Source organism: Ursus americanus, chromosome 16 (assembly GCF_024610735.1).
Source record: "Ursus americanus isolate L20-20 chromosome 16, mUrsAme1.1.p, whole genome shotgun sequence".
Taxonomy (NCBI): domain Eukaryota; kingdom Metazoa; phylum Chordata; class Mammalia; order Carnivora; family Ursidae; genus Ursus; species Ursus americanus.
This window is the reverse complement of record NC_142142.1, coordinates 35,629,366-35,649,745: the sequence shown is the minus strand read 5'-3', so window position 1 is coordinate 35,649,745 and position 20,380 is coordinate 35,629,366. Positions and strand designations below refer to the sequence as shown.

At 38.3% G+C, this 20,380-nt stretch overlaps 1 protein-coding gene across 1 annotated transcript in view; it reads left to right on the top strand.

The window, feature by feature from the left end:
* GLB1L3 (galactosidase beta 1 like 3) overlaps positions 1 to 20,380 on the top strand; it is a 49,541-nt gene that overhangs the window by 28,832 nt on the left and 329 nt on the right. Inside the window, exons 10-19 of the mRNA XM_087868553.1 lie at positions 8,507 to 8,591; positions 10,124 to 10,261; positions 10,909 to 10,989; positions 11,658 to 11,764; positions 12,600 to 12,740; positions 13,062 to 13,133; positions 13,679 to 13,757; positions 14,180 to 14,267; positions 14,575 to 14,686; positions 20,217 to 20,333. Of these exons, the coding sequence (XP_087724679.1) occupies positions 8,507 to 8,591; positions 10,124 to 10,261; positions 10,909 to 10,989; positions 11,658 to 11,764; positions 12,600 to 12,740; positions 13,062 to 13,133; positions 13,679 to 13,757; positions 14,180 to 14,267; positions 14,575 to 14,686; positions 20,217 to 20,333 (1,020 nt within the window). The remainder of the gene's footprint in view (positions 1 to 8,506; positions 8,592 to 10,123; positions 10,262 to 10,908; positions 10,990 to 11,657; positions 11,765 to 12,599; positions 12,741 to 13,061; positions 13,134 to 13,678; positions 13,758 to 14,179; positions 14,268 to 14,574; positions 14,687 to 20,216; positions 20,334 to 20,380) is intronic.

Here is a 20,380-nt window from a genome sequence, read left to right as displayed (position 1 = left end):
ACCCATTGATTGTTCAGTAGCATGTTTAATCTTTGTATGCTTTTGAACTTTCCAGTTTTCTTGTTTGTTTATTTTTTTTTAGATTTTATTTATTTATTTGACACAGAGAGAGACAGCCAGTGAGAGAGGGAACACAAGCAGGGGGAGTGGGAGAGGAAGAAGCAGGCTACCAGTGGAGGAGCCTGATGTGGGGCTCGATTCCAGAACTCCGGGATCACGCCCTGAGGTGAAGGCAGACGCTTAACGACTGAGCCACCGAGGCGCCCATCCATTTTTCTTCTTGTAATTTATTTCTGGTTTTATACTATTATAGTTGGAAGAGAGCTTGATATGATTTCAATCTTCTTATACTTATTAAGACTTATTAAATAAATATTTACAAATGTTTTATCCTCTTGTTGGATTGACCTCTTTATATTGATCCCCTATATAATGACCTTCTTTGTCTCTTATTACAGTGTTTGTCTTAAAGTCCATTATGTGTGATGTGAGTATAGGTATCCCAGTTTTCTTTTGGTTTCCATTTGCATGGAATATCTTTTCCATCTCTTGCTTTCAATCTATGTATGTCCTTACATGTGCAGTAAGTCTTTCGTAGGCAGCATATAGATGGGTCTTATTTTTTTTTTTAATGATTTTTTATTATATTATGTTAGTCACCATACAGTACATCCCCGGTTTCCGACGTAAGGCTCGATGATTCATTAGTTGTGTATAACACCCAGTGCACCATGCAATACGTGCCCTCCTTACTACCCATCACCGGTCTATCCCATTCCCCCACCCCCCTCCCCTCTGAGGCCCTCAGTTTGTTTCTCATAGTCCATAGTCTCTCATGTTTCATTCCCTCTTCTGATTACCCCCCCTTTCTTTATCCCTTTCTTCCCCTACCGATCATCCTAGTTCTTATGTTCCATAGATGAGAGAAATCATATGATAGTTGTCTTTCTCTGCTTGACTTATTTCACTTAGCATTATCTCCTCCAGTGCCCTCCATGTTGTAGCAAATGTTGAGAACTCGTTCTTTCTGATAGCCGAGTAATATTCCATTGTATATATGGACCACAACTTCTTAATCCAGTCATCTGTTGCAGGGCATCTCGGCTCCTTCCACGATTTAGCTATTGTGGACATTGCTGCTATGAACATTGGGGTGCATATGGCCCTTCTCTTCACTACGTCTGTATCTTTGGGGTAAACACCCAGTAGTGCAATGGCTGGATCATAGGGTAGCTCAATTTTTAACTTTTTAAGGGAACTCCACACTGTTTTCCAGAGTGGCTGTTGCATTCCCACCAACAATGTAGGAGGGATCCCCTTTCTCCACATCCTCTCCAACAATTGTTGTCTCTTGCCTTGCCTATTTTTGCCATTCTAACTGGTGTAAGGTGGTATCTCAGTGTGGTTTTGATTTGAATTTCCTTGATGGCTAGTGATTTTGAACATTTTTTCATGTGTCTGTTAGCCATTTGTATGTCTTCATTGGAAAAGTGTTCATATCTTCTGCCCATTTTTTTATTTGTTTATTTGTTTCTAGTGTATTGAGTTTGAGAAGTTCTTTGTAGATCTTGGATACCAGTCCTTTATCTGTAGTGTCATTTGCAAATATATTCTCCCATTCCGTGGGCTGTCTCTTAGTTTTTCTGACTGTTTTCTTGGCTGTGCAGAAACTTTTAATCTTGATGAAGTCCCATAAATTCATTTTATCTTTTGTTTCTCTTGCCTTTGGGGATGTGTCATGAAAAAGTTGCTTTGGCCGATGTCGTAGAGGTTGCTGCCTATGTTCTCCTCTAGAATTTTGATGGATTCCTGTCTCACATCGAGGTCTTTCATCCATTTGGAGTTTATTTTTGTGTATAGTGTGAGATAGTGGTCAAGTTTCATTCTTTTGCACGTAGCTGTCCAATTTTCCCAGCACCATTTATTGAAGAGACTGTCTTTTTCCCACCGGCTGTTTTTTCCTGCTTTATCAAATATTAGTTGCCCAAAGAGCCGAGGGTCCATTTCTGGGCTCTCTATTCTGTTCCATTGGTCTATGTGTCTGTTTTTGTGCCAGTACCATGCTGTCTTTGTGATCACAGCTTTGTAGTACAGCTCGAAATCCGGCATTGTGATGCCCCCAGCTTTGTTTTTCCTTTTCAACAGTTCCTTGGAGATTCGGGGCCTTTTCTGTTTCCATACAAATTTAAGGACTATTTGTTCCAGTTCTTTGAAAAATGTCCTCGGTATTTTGATCGGGATAGCATTGAAAGTGTAGATTGCTCTGGGTAGCATGGACATTTTAACTATGTTAATTCTTCCGATCCATGAGCATGGAATATCTTTCCATCTTTTTATGTCTTCCTCAATGTCTTTCAAGAGTGATTTATAGTTTCTAGAATATAGGTCCTTTACGTCTCTGGTTAAGTTAATTCCAAGGTAACGTATGGTTTTTGGTGCTATTGTAAATGGGATGGATTCCCTAATTTCTCTTTCTTTGGTCTCGTTATTCATGTATAGAAATGCAACTGATTTCTGAGCATTGATTTTGTATCCCGCCACATTACTGAATTGCTCTATAACTTCTAATAGTTTGGGAGTGGCTTCTTTTGGGTTTTCCATATAGAGTATCATGTCATCTGCGAAGAGAGACATTTTGACTTCTTTGCCGATTTGAATACCTTTGATCCCTTTTTGTCGTCTGATTGCTGTTGCAAGGACTTCTAGTACTATGTTGAATAATAGTGGCGAGAGTGGGCATCCTTGTCGAGTTCCTGATCTTAAGGGAAAGGCTTCCAGCTTTTCCCCATTGAGAATAATATTTGCAGTAGGTTTTTCATAGATGGCTTTTATGAGATTGAGAAATGTACCTTCTATTCCTACACTCTGAAGGGTTTTAATCAGGAAAGGATGCTATATTTTGTCAAATGCTTTTTCGGCATCGATTGAGAGGATCATATGGTTCCTGAGTCTTTTCTTGTTGATATGATGTATCATGCTGATTGATTTGCGAATATTGAACCACGCTTGCATCCCAGGTATGAATCCCACTTGATCGTGATGGATAATCCTTTTAATGTACTGTTGGATTCTATTAGCAAGTATCTTGTTGAGGATTTTGGCGTCCATATTCATTAGGGAGATCGGTCTGTAATTCTCCTTTTTGATGGGGTCTTTGCCTGGTTTGGGGATCAAGGTAATATTGGCCTCATAGAATGAGGTTGGTAGCTTTCCTTCTGTTTCTATTTTTTGAAATAGCTTTAGGAGAATAGGTATTATTTCTTCTTTGAATGTTTGGTAGAATTCCCCAGGAAAACCGTCCGGGCCTGGAGTTTTGTTATTTGGAAGGTTGTTTATCACTGACTCAATTTCTTCATAATTAATTTTCCTGTTTAAGAAATCAATTTCTTCTGGTTTCAATCTTGGTAGTTTATAGGTTTCCAGGAAGGATTCCATCTCTTCCAGATTGCTTAGTTTATTGGCATATAGCTGTTGATAAAAATTTCTAATAATCCTTCCAATTTGGGTCTTATTTTTTTTACCCATTCCACTACTCTATGTCTTTTGACTGGAATTTTTAGTCCATTTACTTTATGTTATTTTTAAAATTTTTTTTTAGACTTTATTTATTTAGTTTTCAGAGAGAAAAAGAGAGCACGAGTACAGGAAGCAGTAGGCAGAGAGAGAAGCAGGCTTCCCACTGAGCAGGGAGCCTGACTTGGGACTTGGTCCCAGGACCCTGGGATCATGACCTGAGCTGAAGGCAGATGCTTAACTGACTGAGCCACCCTAGCGCCCCCTCTATTTACTTTTAAAGTAATTATTGATAGTTACTCACTTATTGCCATTTTGTTCATTGTTTTCTGACTGTTTTATAATTCCTTTGTTTCTTTCTTCTTTTCTTGGTCCCTTCTTTTGTGATTTGATGATTTTCTCTAAAGGTATGCTCAGATTCCCTTCTCTTTATTTTTCATATACCTACCATATGTTTTGCTTTTTGATTACCATGAGGCTTGCATAGAGCAACTTAAATTTATAACAGTCTATTTTAAGTTGGTAACAACTTAGTTCAAACACATTCTAAAATTACATTTTTACTACCCTCCCCCACATTTTGTGTTTTTGATGTCAAAATTTATTCCTTTTTATCTTGTGTAACATTACTTTTTATCTTAAGGTAAGTTTCGACTATTGTTGATATTGCCATACCAGATTTCTTTGTTTAATATATAAATATTATATCATTTTTGTGTCATCATTTTACTTTTAATTTTACTGTAACTTTAAAAAATTTAATTTATTTAAATTCAATTAGCTAACATATAGTTCATCAGTTTCAGAGGTAGTGTTCAATAATTCATCAGTTGCATGTATATCATATCATGTGTCCTCCTTAATGCCCATCACCCAGTTCCCCCAGGCCCCCACCCACCATCCCTCCAGCAACCCTCAGTTTGTTTCCTATAGTTAAGAGTCTCTCATGGTTTTTCTCCCTCTCTGATGACTTCCCATTCAGTTTTTCCTCCCTTCACCTATGATCCTCACTGCCGTTTCTTATATTCCACATATGAGTGAAACCATATAATTGTCTTTCTCTGATTGACTTATTTCACTCAGCATAATACCCTCCAGTTCCATCCACGTTGATGTAAATGGTAAGTATTCATCCTTCCTGATGGCTCAGTAGTATTCCACTGTATATATGTACACCACATCTTCTTTATCCATTCATCTGTCAGTGGACAGTATTTATCATATTTTGCTATTTATTTCTTATATCTCAGATATTCTATTTAGGATTATTTTTCTTCAGATTGAAGTTTATCCTTTAGAAATTTCTTTAGGGGTGCCTGGGTGACTCAGTTGGTTAAGTGTCTCACTTTGGCTCAGGTCATGATCTCAGGGTCCTGGAATCAAGCCCTGCATTGGGCTCCCCACTCAGTGGGGAGTCTGCTTCTCCCTCTCCTTTTCCCTCTCCCCGCCGATCTTTCAGCATATAATCTGCTGAATTTATTATTGCATTTAAGAAGTCCTCTGTCAGGCTAACTCCTCTGAAGGTGATTTTTACTCTGTTGTCTGCTAGAAAGAATTTTGTCTTTTGAGCACCTGGGTGGCTCAGTTGGTTGAGCCTCCAACTCTTGATTTTGGCCCAGGTCATAATCTCAGGGTTCTGAGATCAAGCCCCATGACGTTGGGCTCTGTGTTCAGCAGGGAATCTGCTTGCGGATTTCTCTCCCTCTCCCTTGGCCCCTACCCCCATTTGCACACACGTGCTCTCTGTCTCTAAAATAAATAAATAAATCCGAAAAAGAATTTTGTCCTTGTCTTTGGTGGTTTTTTACTTAGACTGTAATTTGTTTATGTGTGAATATATTTATTCATTATTTTTTCCAATTTGTTGAACTTCTTGGACCGGTGTATTCTCAGCTAGTATCTCTTCAAATATTGCTCCTGCCTATTGTCTCACTCCTTCCATTCTGAGATTTCAACTACAGTTATGTTAGACCTCATGTGTGCTTTATATCTGTATTAGTTGGTATATTTTTTCTTCTTATGTTGCCTTTTGGATACCTTTTTTTCCCTGATCTATCACATTCTAATGTGTACTGATTCTCTTTTGAGCTATATCTAAGATCATCTGTTTTATCCAACATCTTTTTTTTTTTTTTAAGTAGCCAACATCTTTTTTTTGTCCTGAATGAGAAGGTGGGTCCAAATAACATACATTATCATTATTGAGATTGAAAGTCTTCTATTATATCTTTTAGTATGTTTCTTGATTCATTATTTGGTTTATTCTGTTCAGGGACACAAGTTTTGTATAGTTCCAAATTCTTTATCTGTCTTTCACCTGTCCTTTGTCCATTTCTCTCTAATCCTTTCTACTTTATGTTCATTTCCATTTAATTTTGTTTACTTTTCACTACTTTTTATGTCCCTCACAGTGTTTATTTCCTTTTTAGCTGCTTCCAATTTTGACTTAATATTTTCTATTTTATCTCCCTTTTTTTGTTTTGTTTTATCTACAAGGTTATACTTTAGCTCCTTATGTTTTCTTTTCTTTTTTTTTTTTTTAAGATTTTACTTATTTATTCGACAGAGATAGAGACAGCCAGCGAGAGAGGGAACACAAGCAGGGGGAGTGGGAGAGGAAGAAGCTGGCTCATAGAGGAGGAGCCTGATGTGGGGCTCGAACCCACAACGCCGGGATCACGCCCTGAGCCGAAGGCAGATGCTTAACCGCTGTGCCACCCAGGCGCCCCTAGCTCCTTGTGTTTTCTTATCCTGTGCTCTTTGAGTACTTTTAGTTTTGTCTAGTGCTTCAATTTATAGAGGTAATTGTTTCATTGAGGTTTTTAACTTCACACCAATATTTTTGGGTCACGATTTTGCCCTGTTTTGTTGCAAGTTTTTAGTGTTTCTTCTCTTTATTATTTTTTTATTTCTCTTTTTTTAAATTTAAAAAATAGATTCTGTTCTTATTCCTTTTTTACTAATACTCTTCCTTGATTAGATAAGCTCTTATTGGCTCAAGTACTTAAGTTCCTGTAAGTCTTTGAGTATTTGACTGCATTTCAGGGTAACAATATATCTTAATGGCACATTGTTTTTTTCGGGGATGAGTTCTTTCCTTTACCTACCTCCCTTTCCCATTCCTAACTCTCCCAGGAGGCAGCTGAAATTGTAAGACTGATGTCAGATACTTCACAAGCAGATTTCTTTCCACTATTATTTCTTATTTGTGATTCTGCAATAATTATTTTCTTTCAAGCTTCTGATACATTGTATTATGCAAAACGTACTCTTTTTACCAGCTTGTGAACCCCATTCTGTAATTACAAATAAGAAATTGTTGATATACTATAGGGTATGCTTTTTACTTGGAAGAAATTTGTGCTGGTACTCTTTCCTAAAGTCTTCAACAAAAAGCGTTTTCTTTCTACATTTGTTCAACACCTGATAGAACTTCAGGGCTTTGGCACTCTTTGTTGGTTGCTTCCTTTTCTATGCAGAAGATTTTTATCTTGATGATGTCCCAATAGTTCATTTTTGCTTTCGTTTCCCTTGCCTCTGGCAATGTGTCTAGTAAGAAGTTGCTACAGCCGAGATCAAAGAGGGCCTGTGTTCTCTAGGATTTTGATGGTTTCCTGCCTCCCAGCTAGGTCTTTCATCTATTTTGAATTTATTTTTGTGTATGGTGTAAGACAGTTTTCCACTTTCATTCTTATGCATGTCACTGTCCAGTTTTCCCAACACCATCTGTTGAAGAGACTATCTTTTTTCCATTGGATATTCTTTCCTGCTTTGTCGAAGATTAGTTGACCATGCAGTTGTGGGTCCATTTCTGAGTTTTCTCTTCTGTTCCATTGATCTATGTGTCTGTTTTTGTGCCAGCACAATACTGTCTTGATGCTTACAGCTTTGTAATATAGCTTGTAGTCTGGAATGGTGATGCCTCCTGCTTTACTTTTCTTTTTCAGGATTACTTTGGCTCTTCAGGGTCATTTGTAGTTCCATACAAATCTTAGGATTGTTTGTTCTAGCTCTGTGAAAAATGCTGGTGGTATTTGGATAGGGATTGCATTGAACATATAGATTGCTTTGGGTAGTATAGATATTTCAACAATGTTTATTCTTCCACTCCATGAGCATGGAATGTTTTTTCATTTCTTTGTGTCCTTTTCAATTTCTTTCACATGTGTTCTGTAGTTTTCAGAGTACAGATCTTTTACCTGTTTGGTTAGGTTTATTCCTGGGTATGTTATTGGTTTTGGTGCAATTATTAATAGGATTTATTCTTTAATAGTTTTTTCTGCTGCTTCATTATTGGCAAATAGAAATGCAACAGATTTCTGTATGTTGATTTTATACCCTGTGACTTTGCTGAATTCATGTATCAGTTCTAACAATTTTTCGGTGGAGTCTTTTGGGTTTTCTACATAGACTATCATGTCATCTGCAAATAGTGAAAGTTTGACTTCTTCCTTGCTGATTTGGATGCCTTTTATTTCTTTTTGTTGTCTGATTGCTGAGGCTAAGACTTCCAGTACTGTGTTAAATAGTAATGGTGAGGATGAACATCCCTGTCTTATGCCTGACCATAGAGGAAAAGCTCTCAGTTTTTCCCCATTGGGATGATATTAGCTGTGGGTCTTTGGTATATGTGAGCTTCAGTATCTGTGTCAGGAATTGCTGTCAGCTCCTGGTTTATCCAAAGCCAATTATTTTATAACCAGCCTCACGTATGACAAGGTTGGAATCATAGATGGTGCTATCCAGATACAGCAGTGAGGCATATAAAGTATAAAGCGTATGGAGAACATGAATGTTTAGGAGAGGTGGAGAAACCAAAGCTATGAGTGATGGTAAAGGTGTGATGGGTGATGGGAAAGGAGGGAGAGCGAAGCACTGAATTTTGAACAAGTGACGGGCATGAGTTCCTTAAATTCTTATCTGTTGTACTTAGCTTTTCTGATGTTCTTTTTACATTTTCTCAGACTTGATATTTGATTTGGTTTGTTTCTAGAGAAATAAGCCCATTATGGTCATGGAATACTGGGTCGGCTGGTTTGACACGTGGGGAGGTAAACACATGGTTAATAATGCTGAGGGTAAGTGTTTTGCAATGTTTGACCCCAAGTAGAGGTGGTCTTGAGTCATGGATCATTCACGCATTTCTTTGCTAATTAATTAGCTCATTCAGCCATAACTATTCATTCAACACTTATATGTACAAGGACTTGGCTAGTCTTGAGGGTGCACTGATGAATAAAAATGACCTGGTTCCTACCCCCAGGGAGCTTTATTTAGTAGAGTTGACGGATAATCAAGAAGTAAATCAAGGGTTCCACATCTGACCAGTGCTTTGAAGCAAACAAACAGGTGCAGTGATGGAAAAGACAGGAACAGGCCTGAAGAGGTAAGGCAAGGTGGTTATGGAAGGGTCTTGGAAAGGCAACATCTCTGAAGAAGGGGATGCATTTGCTAAAAGTCTTAATCTCTGGTAAACGCACAGGCCATTGCTATGGCGTTGTCAGCTAAGTGGTAGTCATTGTCAGGAAACAGCAGGCAATGATGGTTGAAAGCATGGATCCTGCAGCCAAGGAGATAGGGATTTCAGTCTCAGCTCTGCCAGTCTGCATGACTAGCTGCATGAGTCAAGGCAGCTTTGCTTGTCTGCTAAGTCTCAGTGTCCTCACCGAGAACAGGAATTACCATGTAACCTACTTCACAGGGTTCTTGTGAGGATTAAATGCGGTAAACGACTCAGAATAGTGCCTGGCAGATGTTGACTTAATAAAAGTATTTTGCTACTAAAGATATTTTGCTGTCGATATTACGAAAACAAGCTCACTTGTACCAGAAGTAAAGCAAACCAATGAAAAATACCAGGTAACCAAGGAAAGCCTGCTTGGACTGAAACCAAGCAAAACAAAACCCACCATCAACGAACAAGTTTTTTGATCGCTTTCGTGTCAGGCACTATGCTATCTTTCTTACCTATATTCTTTCATCAGTTCTATGAGGGAGTAGGAATTAGGACTTTCACTTAACAGATAAAGAAACAGAGGCTCTGAGAGAAAAATAGGCTGTCCAAGTTAATGCAAGTAGTAAAGAGCACAGCCAGAATTGAATCCCATACCTGACTCCCTTTTAACCAACTTCCTATGATGGCCAGTGGAAAGTTGATCATACCTGTTAAAATCATGGTGAAAAAATAAGAGTTTCTGTGGCTAAAGATTGGGAACAGCTACTTGTGGACTATTGCAGTGGTTATATATTACCCTAGAAGGGAGTAATGAGATTATACTAATTATTTGTACAATTTCAAAAAATTTTATGAACATTAGATATTTAAGTGACATAAGGGTTCTTAGGCTATTATTTAATAGATATAACGTGGAGCCAAATTATGTCCATACCCTGGGGAAAATAATTTTTAAAAAGGCTTTTTGTATTGACAAGACTTGGTTTCCAGGAATAGTTTTGGCCAATTCCACCTATTTTCTGGTTAGAATCTTAGTGGAGGTTGAAACACAAAATAATTAAGTTGATCATGGGGTGGGGTTGAGAATAAGATTTCACCAGAGACTTCTGACTTAATTTTTAATTTTCCCTGTGTTCTTGTCTTTCTCCTCTACAGATGTTGAGGAAACTGTGTCCAAATTTATCACATCTGAGATCTCCTTCAATGTATATATGTTCCACGGTGGAACCAACTTTGGTTTCATGAATGGGGCCACATATTTTGGGATACACAGAGCTGTTGTCACTAGCTATGGCAAGTGCTTGCTGTATGGTCACCTCCCAGCATAAGGGGTACTGGAGCTTTACAGAGGAGGCTCCAAAACCATGTACTGAGCATCAGTGAATTCTTGACATAATCTATGCTGAGCATTCAGGATATTCCTATCTATTTTCCTTTCTTCTGTGATGTTCAGAATGCCCCCAGCAGGCTGTCATTGCAATAGATGGGGGGCCTCAGACCTAGAGCCCTGCTGCACTCATCATATATACTGCCCCTTTGGCTGGAACCTTCTAAGACACACAGAATACAAATGGTGATTGCTGTGTGGGCACTGATAGGCACACCTGGGCAATCCAGATTGAGGGAAGAAAAGGGTGTCCATTAGAAAGTAAAACAAGGATGAGTCCAGTGTCTTGGCAGCCTCAGATTCCCAGAAAGCGTTGTGAAAAGTGTTCCCAGAGTGGCATAACCCCCCTTCCCCCCACCACACACACACACACACACACACACACACACACACACACACACACACTAGCCTGGGATGGACTGGTCCAGGAGGTGGGGAAGGTGTGTCTTCTATCTCCTTCTGGTATCCCTGGCCCATCTCGTGCCAGCAGTGCTGAAATAGGGTCTGTTGTGGATGATTGGCTGGCCAGTGACAACACTCTGGTGTCTTGCAGACTATGACGCCCTGCTGACAGAGTCCGGGGATTACACCAAAAAATACTTCAAGCTTCGGAGACTCTTTAGATCTGTCTTAGGTACTCAGCAATCATTTTAATGTGAGGGATGGCTGTCCTCATTAGTGGAAGGGCGAGGGAAGGGAAGGCTCCCCCATGGGCAGAAGCTTGGAGCCTTAAGGGCAAGGGCAACCTTAAGTTCAAATCCCGGTTTTCCCACTTAAAAGATGAATGGCTTTGCATGAGTGTTTCAAGCCCCCGAAGCCTGTTTCTTCACTGAAATATGAAGACAATGATATTCATCTCCTATAATGACTGTGAAGATTAAGTAAGTTACTGATTGTAGAGCTCTTAGTATGATGGCATGGTACCCTCACATACAATAGCAAAAGCCATCCTATTTAGTTTTATTTATTTAAATAAAGTTAATAATCTACTATGTGCTAGAAAGTGAGCACTGGCATTGCCAGAAGGCACAAGTCAGAGTTCTTGCCCCTGAGAGCCCTCAGTCCATATGACCACCATTATTTTATAGAGGTCTATAGCTATCAAAAGCATACAAAACTTGTTCCAATTTAGTAATTTCCAGTTTCTCATCACTCTTGGAGAAGTATACACATATGCTAGGATAGGACCCATTTCTCTTGTTGGTTCTGGGATATGAGAGTTCACGGGTAGAGATGGGGAAATTTGGAGAAGGCAGTAGTTATTTCAGGCACTTCTTGCCCCAAGACTTATTTTCATTTCAGCAATGCCCCTGCCCCCTTTACCCAAGCTCACTCCCAAGGCTAAGTATCCTTCTGTGAAACCATCCCTTTACTTGCCACTGTGGGATGTCCTACAGTACTTAAATGAGGTGAGTACTATCTGGCACTGGAATGGGGGGTTGGCTTTTGGGGCATGGGGGAGAGGCTTTAGACCACAGAGTAGAGATTCCTTCAGGGACTTTTTATTGTGAAGGGTGAAAATAAATCTTTTAGATTTTGTCCAAATTTAGAACTATGGGGTAAGAACCACAAACTTTTTCTCTGGATAGACTGTAAAGGGGTTTGAACTTGAAGAATGAGTGGGGGTGGGGAAAGCAGGATATTAGAGGATCCTGTTTCCCAGCTCAGATGACCATCTGGTAGATGCTCGTAGGTGGGACTGCATGATCCATATGGGAAAGACTGAGAGCCAGGAACCCATAAAACTGAGCTTCTGACTCTTCTTCACCATCAAATAAGCCAAGTCACTGAACTTTTATGTGTCTGTACTCTCCCTTTAAAATTAGACTACCTGTCCTATTTTGAAAAAAAGGTGAAAATTGTTTGAAATTGTTAACTCTTGAATTCATATTAGTTTCACCTCTGCTGTCACTGTTTTAGATAAATATAGTTATTGGCACATTGTAGATGCTAACTAAGTGTTTGTGTTAGTGCATAATTCTTGTTCGACTTCAGTTGTGTTAAAATAAAATTTATTCACTCCATTAATTCTCATGATTATAGCAATTGTTCCCTCTGTGATGCTCCTACTATCCCCTGAGTTTCCTGGTCAGTGGAGATGATGCAAATCATCATAGAGCACTGGTTTTAGTATTTCTTATCCAAAGAACTGTTGGGGACCATTAGGAGGTACAACAAAAAATGACAAGGATCCCAACTTCTCATTACCCTGGCTCCTGTTTCTGCCATGTCTCTCTCTCATAGCCAGTTATATCTAATAGACCAGTCAACATGGAGAACCTCCCTATAAACAGTGGGAATGGCCAGTCCTTTGGATTCGTGCTTTATGAGACTTCCATCTGCTCTGGAGGTTCTCTCTGTGCCACTGTTCAAGATACAGCACAGGTAGGTGTCAACAGGCTGTCTGTGGGGGTAAGCAGAACCTGACTCTGTTATTGGGGAGTGTAGTCACTGGTCAGTTTTACTATTAGGTGGTATTTTCAAACACCTACTCTTTGTGAGGCATTGGGAATATAAAGTCAAACCAAAGAGACTTGTTTTTGGCTTTATCACAGCTTAAGCCTATGAAGTCCTTCCTGTTCAGCTTCTAGCCATCTGTGATCACCAAGGCTAGTCTCTTCCTTCAAAATGACCTGCTTCCTAATCCAGAGCCTCTCTTCTTCCTTTGGGTGGGCCTGTAGGCTGATGCTGGCTCTTCTTTTGCAGGTGTTTTTGAACGAGATAAGTATAGGACTTCTGGATGATCATACTGAGAATTTGAATATTCCTGAAATCATGGTATGTGATTCAAGAGTCTGGGTGCTGCCCTAGACCTTTGACTCAAATGCAAGCATAGCCTGGTCCTGAGATGGACTACCTCCTTTCTCTGCCACTGCCCTTTGGTATTGCTTCTCACCTGCAGTTCTATCAAGTGCTTAGGGCTAAAGTGTCACAGCATCTCCCAGGCCCACCTGTAGCAGAGCTGCAGCATACATGCTTCGGTGCAAATGGAATTTCACCATTAGGCCCTGAGTCAATCATCAGCCCTTGGTTGGGTCTCTGATCAAAGGCACACAGCTAAGTCTCTCTGCCTTTCCTAAGGCAGACCAGCAGATAAAAGGGAAGATTGAGTTTGGAACAAGAACACAAAGGGTCCTCACGAGAGAAGAGGACTGCTGTGCTCTGGAGCCCCCTTTTCTCCCATTTGCTTGTCTTTCCATCTGGGACTCAGAGAGAAGAATGGCTTCTAGACTAAAAACTCTGTGAGGCCATGTAGTCTCTTTGAACTGGTCTATCTCAAGCAGGAATGCCAACTTCCTTCTTCCTTTTTCTTTTTTTTTTAGGAATGTCAACTTTTAAGGATCCTGGTAGAGAATCGAGGACGAGTCAATTTTTCATGGAAAATTCAAGATCAGCGGAAAGGTGGGAAAGAGGCTGTAATCTCTCTTTGTGGTTACTTGGATCCTAAGATTAAGGCAATGTTGCAGTTGGGAGGAGAAAACAATCCCCTTGAGCAGCGAGATGCCTGGGTCCCAGGACCAAAGACTCCCTCTCCCTTGTCCTGCCTTCTCCAGGTCTCCTGGGTAGAAGAGCAGAACAGTTAGATTGGGCCCTGGCCTATTGTAGAGCAGGGCCCAGTCTCCCATTGGGAATTTCAAAGAAAGTTCTGATACTAAGTGGGAAGCTTTCTTGGTAATATGGAAACTTTGGTCATAGCAGGTCAGACAAGTGTTTGCCCTCCTGGCTGATTCCTTGTCACAGGCATATATAGTCTGCATTTCTTTATCCCAGACACTGGAGAATGTCCAGTCCCTGTCCATATTTTTTCCTGCCTTCACCTGCAGGATTAACTGGATCAGTTGCCATCAATGATGTTCCTCTGAATGGTTTTGCTATCTATTCTCTGGAAATGACAATGAGCTTCTTTGAAAGGTATGTTCCTCCTTATGCCTAAACACTTGAAGGGATCAGGGGGCTCATAGATGTCAGACTCTTCACTTTGCGGATGAAGAGCTAAGATTCAGAGAACTGAAGTGATTTACCCAGGATTATAGAGTGCTTTGGGGTCAGGACTAGAACCCCAGAACAAGTCTCCTAACTCCTGATTTTAATGCTTCTAGTCTAATACATCTCCCTGGATCAGAATCCTAGTCCCCGGGTGGGGAAATCCAGGGTCAGTGTTGGCACTAGAGTGGGGAAGTGGTCTTTTCTCTTCTTCAAGGCTCTGCTCTTCCTCCAGGCTCCGCTCTGCCACCTGGAGGCCTGTCCCAAAGCGGTATTTGGGCCCTGCCTTCTACCTTGGTACCTTAAATGTTGACTCTTCACCCAAGGACACCTTCCTGAGTCTACTGGTAGGTGAGCTGCCCTCATCTGTTCTGGTGTCCCAACCACCTCTTCTTTTCAAAAGAGTCTTAAAGCAAAACCATAGTGTTCCTGGTGGGAATGCTGCCCCATTTTCCTTGTTTTTCTTTTCCTCATTTCTAACAAGACTTCCAACATTTCTCAATCTTCTTGATGTATCATTATTTAAAAAATAATAAGTCAAAACACAGTGGAAAACCTGAAATAATAAGATAGAGCAAATGATGGAATTTCTCCTTCCAAATTCCTTTCTACTTTTCAGAACTAAACACTACCTATGGCACTGGACCAAAGTGGGCTGCTCCTTGGTGAGTTATAGACAGACTACATGAAATGGAGTTGCCTCACCAGTCGTTTATTTATACAAACAGGAGATTGTGGGGCATAATTTCTAAAGTCCTGTCTCCCTGAAGATGGGAAAGCAGACCTTTTTATTGGGGTTTGGGATAAATATTCAGAAGGGGATTTTAACATCATCATGAGACTGAGGTCACTTCTGGCACTTTCTGGTTCATCTGCACAGGTGTGGCCCTCAAATGTTTCTTTTTTCTATTCTAGCAGTCCATTAGTTTCTTTCTAAAAGGTAAAATTGACAACTAGGCAGAAGCCTCTACTAGAGTTTAGTTCCTAAAAGATAACATTGACAGGCAGAAGCTTCTACTAGAAATTTCCTGAAATCAGGGGGTTAGGCTGGTGACACCAACAGTTTGTGGGATTTCATATATAACTTTGCCTAAACATATACACAATTACTTTTTACACTAATGGGTTCATTCCCTAAATTATATGCTGCAACTTGCTTTTTAAAAATACTATACCTTGTATAACTTTTTATGTATAAACACATATAGTGACATAAATGCACATAATAAATGCACAGTTCAATAAATTATCACAAAGTGAACACCATGTACTTCTTTTGAGATGAAAAAAATAAAATTTTGTCAGCATCTCTCCCAATCACCATTTTCCCTTGTCCCTAAAAGTGAACCATTATCTTGACTTCTAATACTCCAATTCAGTGCTTCCCTTTTTACTTCATGTAAATTGAATTGCAGACCATGCCTTCTTTTTTTGTGTGGCTACTTTTTTGCTAAGCTTCAACCATTAAGTGGTGTGGTGGTGATTTATTCATTTTCAATATTGTATGGGGTTCCATTTCATAAAATACCATACTTTATTTAACCATTCTACTGTTGAGAGACATTTGTATTATTTCCAGTGTTTGGCTATTATAAATATTAAGACTTCTTTTGTGTTTATGTTTGTGACTGAGACATCTTTGTCATGTTTTGGTACCAAGTTTTACGACCCCCATAAATGATTTGGGAATTAGAGTCTGTGTAAGCCTGGTATTACTTCTTACATGTTTGGTAGATTTCACTAGTGGAGCCGTTTAGGGCCGATATTTTCTTGGTGAGAGAGTTTGTAAGTGTGGATTAAATTCCTCCAAGATTAACGTACTAGTCAGATTTTGTTTCTTTAAAAGTTCGTTTTCATAAAATTTATTTTTCTGGGAATTTTTCCATTTCCTCTGAATTTTCAATGTATTATGTTTACATCGTTCATTTTTAATGTCTAGATCATCTGTAGTGATGTCTCTTTTTGTCTTGATAAGTTTCATCAGAACATTACCAAGTTATTAATTTTCAAAGAATCAATGGTTGGCTGTAACTTTTACCATACTATATTGTTCTTTTCTGTTTCATTTCTGCCATTTTCTTTATTATTATTATTATTATTATTTGTTGTTGTTGTTGTTTTGTGAAATCCTGCACTATCTTTGCAAATTTTTTATAGATCTGAAGCTATTTTAAAATAAAAATATATTAAATATTTCAATGTGTTTCTAATACATATTATATTAATTGTTCAACTTTTTAAAAAAAGATTTTATTTATTTATTTGAGAGAGAGAGATAGACCACGAGTGGGGAGGAGGGGCAGAGGGGAGGGAGACAGAAAAGCAGACTCTGCTGATCAGGGAGCCCGACACAGGACTCAATCCCAGGACCCCAAGATCATAACCTGAGCCGAATGCAGATGCTTAACTCACTGAGTCACCCGTGTACCCCACAACTTTTAAATACTAATAATTTCCCCTATCACCTAGTCCCGTTATTTTGCATTTTAAAGTTTTTTATTCAAGTTTAATTAACATCCAGTGTTATAATAGTTTCACGTGTACAATATAGTGATTCAGCAATTATATAATTTCTTGGTGCTCATCACGATAAGAGTACTCACAATCTCCTTTATTTATTTCACCCATCCCTCCACCCACCTCCCCTCTGGCAACCACTAGCTTGTTCTCTGTATGTAAGAATCTGTTTTTTCACTTGTCTCTTTTTTCATTTGTTCATTTGTTTCTTGAATTCCACATATGAGTAAAATCATATGGTATTTGTCTTTCTCTGTCTGACTTATTTCACATAGCATTATACCCTGTAGGTCCATCCATATTGTTGCAAATGGCAAGATTTCACTATTTTTTGTGGCTGAGTAATATTCTATCGTCTCTCTCTCTGTATATATACACACACCCCACATCTTCTTTATCCATTCATCTCTCCATGGACACTTGGGTTGCTTCCAAATTTGCTAATGTAAATAATGCTGTAATAAACATAGAGGTACACATATCTTTTTTAATTAATGTTTTTGTTTTCTTTGGGTAAATACCCAGTAGTAGAATTATTGGATCATATGGTAATCTTATTTTAAATTTTTTGAGGAACCTCATTACTATTTTCCACAGTAGCTGTGCCAGTTTGCATTCCCACCAACAGTGCACGAGGGTTCCATTTTCTCCACATCCTTGCCAACTTGGTATATCTTGTTTGTTTATTTATTTATTTGATACTAGCCATTCTGAAGGTGTGAAGTATTTTATTTATTCTACTTTTTATCTTAGGAGTTATCTTCTTTCTTTTTATAATTTCTTGAGATGGGTGCTTAGATAACTGACTTTTAGTCTTTATTCTTTTTTAACATATAAATTTAGGTGATTTTTCATTTAAGTATGAATTTGGTTGTATCCCATAAGTTTCAAATTTATTGAGGTGAAATTTACAATAACATAAAATTAATAATTTTAAAGTGAACAATCCAGAGGCATTTGGTACATTTACAATGAATACAACTCTTTTTTCTATTTAGTTCCAAAACAGTTTTATAACTCTAACAGGAAACCCTGTACCCATTAAGCACTTACTTCCCTCATCTTCCCCTTCCCTCAGCCCCTGACAAACAATGATTTTCTCCCTGTGTCTATGGAATTACCTATTTTGGATATATACCCCATAAGTTTTTATATGTTTTATTTTCACCACCAATCAATTCACATATGTTCTAATTTTCCTCATGATTTTTGCTTTGGCCTCTGCATTGTTTAAAAGTGTACATGTTTCTTAATTTCCAAATATTTGGATATGTTATAGTAATTTTTTTTGTTATCAATTTCTTGTTTAACTGCACTGTGGTCTGAGAACTTCAAAATATAACACTTATTTAGTCCAATATAGGGTCAAAGTTATAAAGATTATTATGTATACTTGAAAGAATAGGTATATTCTACATGTATTAAATCAATATTCTATATATGTCAATTAGTTCAACTTTGTTAATTGCCTTATTTTAAGTGTTTTATGTTTTTATTGATTCCTATTTGCTTTATCTATTAGCTATTGAAACATTGTTTGAAAATTTTCTATTATGGTTATGAATTTTATTTCTCCTGTTATTTCATCAAGTTTGCTTATATATTCTGAATCTATACTTTTAGCTTTTCTATATATCATTATCACTCAGAGTAGATTAAGAATTTTATTATCAGGAGATGTTCCTCTTTATCTCTAGTAGTGCTTCTTGCCTTAATGTCTAAGTTTTCTTGTATTAATAGAGCTATAGTAACTACCTTTTGCTTAAGATTTATCTATTTTTATCATTTTCTGTTATTCTTTTATTTTTGTAATTCCTTTATATTTTAGATGGTTTTCTTATAAATATCATATAACTGCTTTATTTAATGTCCAGCAATCTTTGTTTTTTAACTGGAGCATTTCAGAGACTCCACTTTTATATGTTAGAACCATTTTGTTATATCTCCTTTTGTCTTTTCCTGTCTTGTGTGTTTCTCATTCTTCTTTTCTCTGAGCTTGATTTTGAAACTTTCTTTCTTATTATTCAGTTTACTAATTCTATATTTAGCTATATTCTCTATTTAGCTATATCTAATCTGCTATTCGAAACATCTGTTAAATTCTTAAAGTATTACATTTTTTAATTTTAGAACTTTCATTCTATAACTTTAGACTTTTTTATAGTTTCCATTTCTCTGTCAAAATTGTAGCTCTTGTCTTTGATCCCTATGAGCATATTAATTTAATAGGCATAATTCTTTTAAAGCCTGGGTCTTATAAATCCATTATCTGCATCACCTGTGCATCTATTTTTATTGTCTGTTGTTCCTTGTAGGTTTTTTTTTTAAATTATGTTGTCTTCCTTGCCCCCATCTGCTTGATTTTTTTGAGTTCCAGAAATCATATATGAAAAATGCTAGAAATAACTTAAAGCCTAAGATGATGTCAGAGAATTTACATCCACACATGGAGTTCATTAGCTGCACTAGTAATCACCTTACTACAATTATGAGGACAGAAATAATTTGAATCAAGACTCTCATACAATTGCCAGACTATTTCTAGTTCACTCTTCTCCTTGGGTATAGGCCCTCAGGATCACAATCCAGAATGTACATTATTTAATAAGGTTCCTTGGTATCCAATTTTTGTTTCCTAAACTTGTGAGGCAATAAAAGGTTCTGCTCAGCTTCTCAGCCACCGCTTCCTGAATAAGCAGATGGCTCTATTGGAAAAACTGTCTCAATGTCTTCTTGTCTTTCAGGTTGCTTTGCCTAGATCTTGGTCCTGTCACTCATTATTGTATTGCAAGCAGATTGTTAAAAATGTATAGCTTTTTTTTTTTTTTAAAGATTTTATTTATTTATTTGACAGAGATAGAGACAGCCAGTGAGAGAGGGAACACAAGCAGGGGGAGTGGGAGAGGAAGAAGCAGGCTCATAGCGGAGGAGCCTGATGTGGGGCTCGATCCCACAACGCCAGGATCACGCCCTGAGCCGAAGGCAGATGCTTAACCACTGTGCCACCCAGGCGCCCCAAAAATGTATAGCTTTTATAACTGTTCTTAGCATTAGCATTCATCTTTATTACCTAATACTTATCTCTGGAAACAGAGCAACTGCTTTTTAAAAAACCATAGCATTACATATCATGGGTCAGGAGCAGCAATAGCATTAGCATTAAAGTTTTGGTTCATGTTTTTCTCTGTCATCTCTAGACCAGCTACAGCTTAGTAGAGTTTCTAGAACATCCCGTTCTAAACTCACTGCCACTTTCAGTGCCACAAAGCATTGAGTCTCGCTCTCACTCCCAAAAGTGCCTTAGGTTTTGCCTTGCCATTGTGAATCAGTTCCTATGTCTCAAGACTCCATTCCTTCCAGACCTGGAATTCTGGATTTGCGTTCATCAATGGACGTAACCTTGGGCGATATTCAATTATTGGACCTCAGAAAACACTTTACCTTCCTGGTGCTTGGCTTCGTCCAGAAGACAATGAGGTGAGTCACCCCTACCCCTGCTTTTATGTTTCATAAACATTGAGATC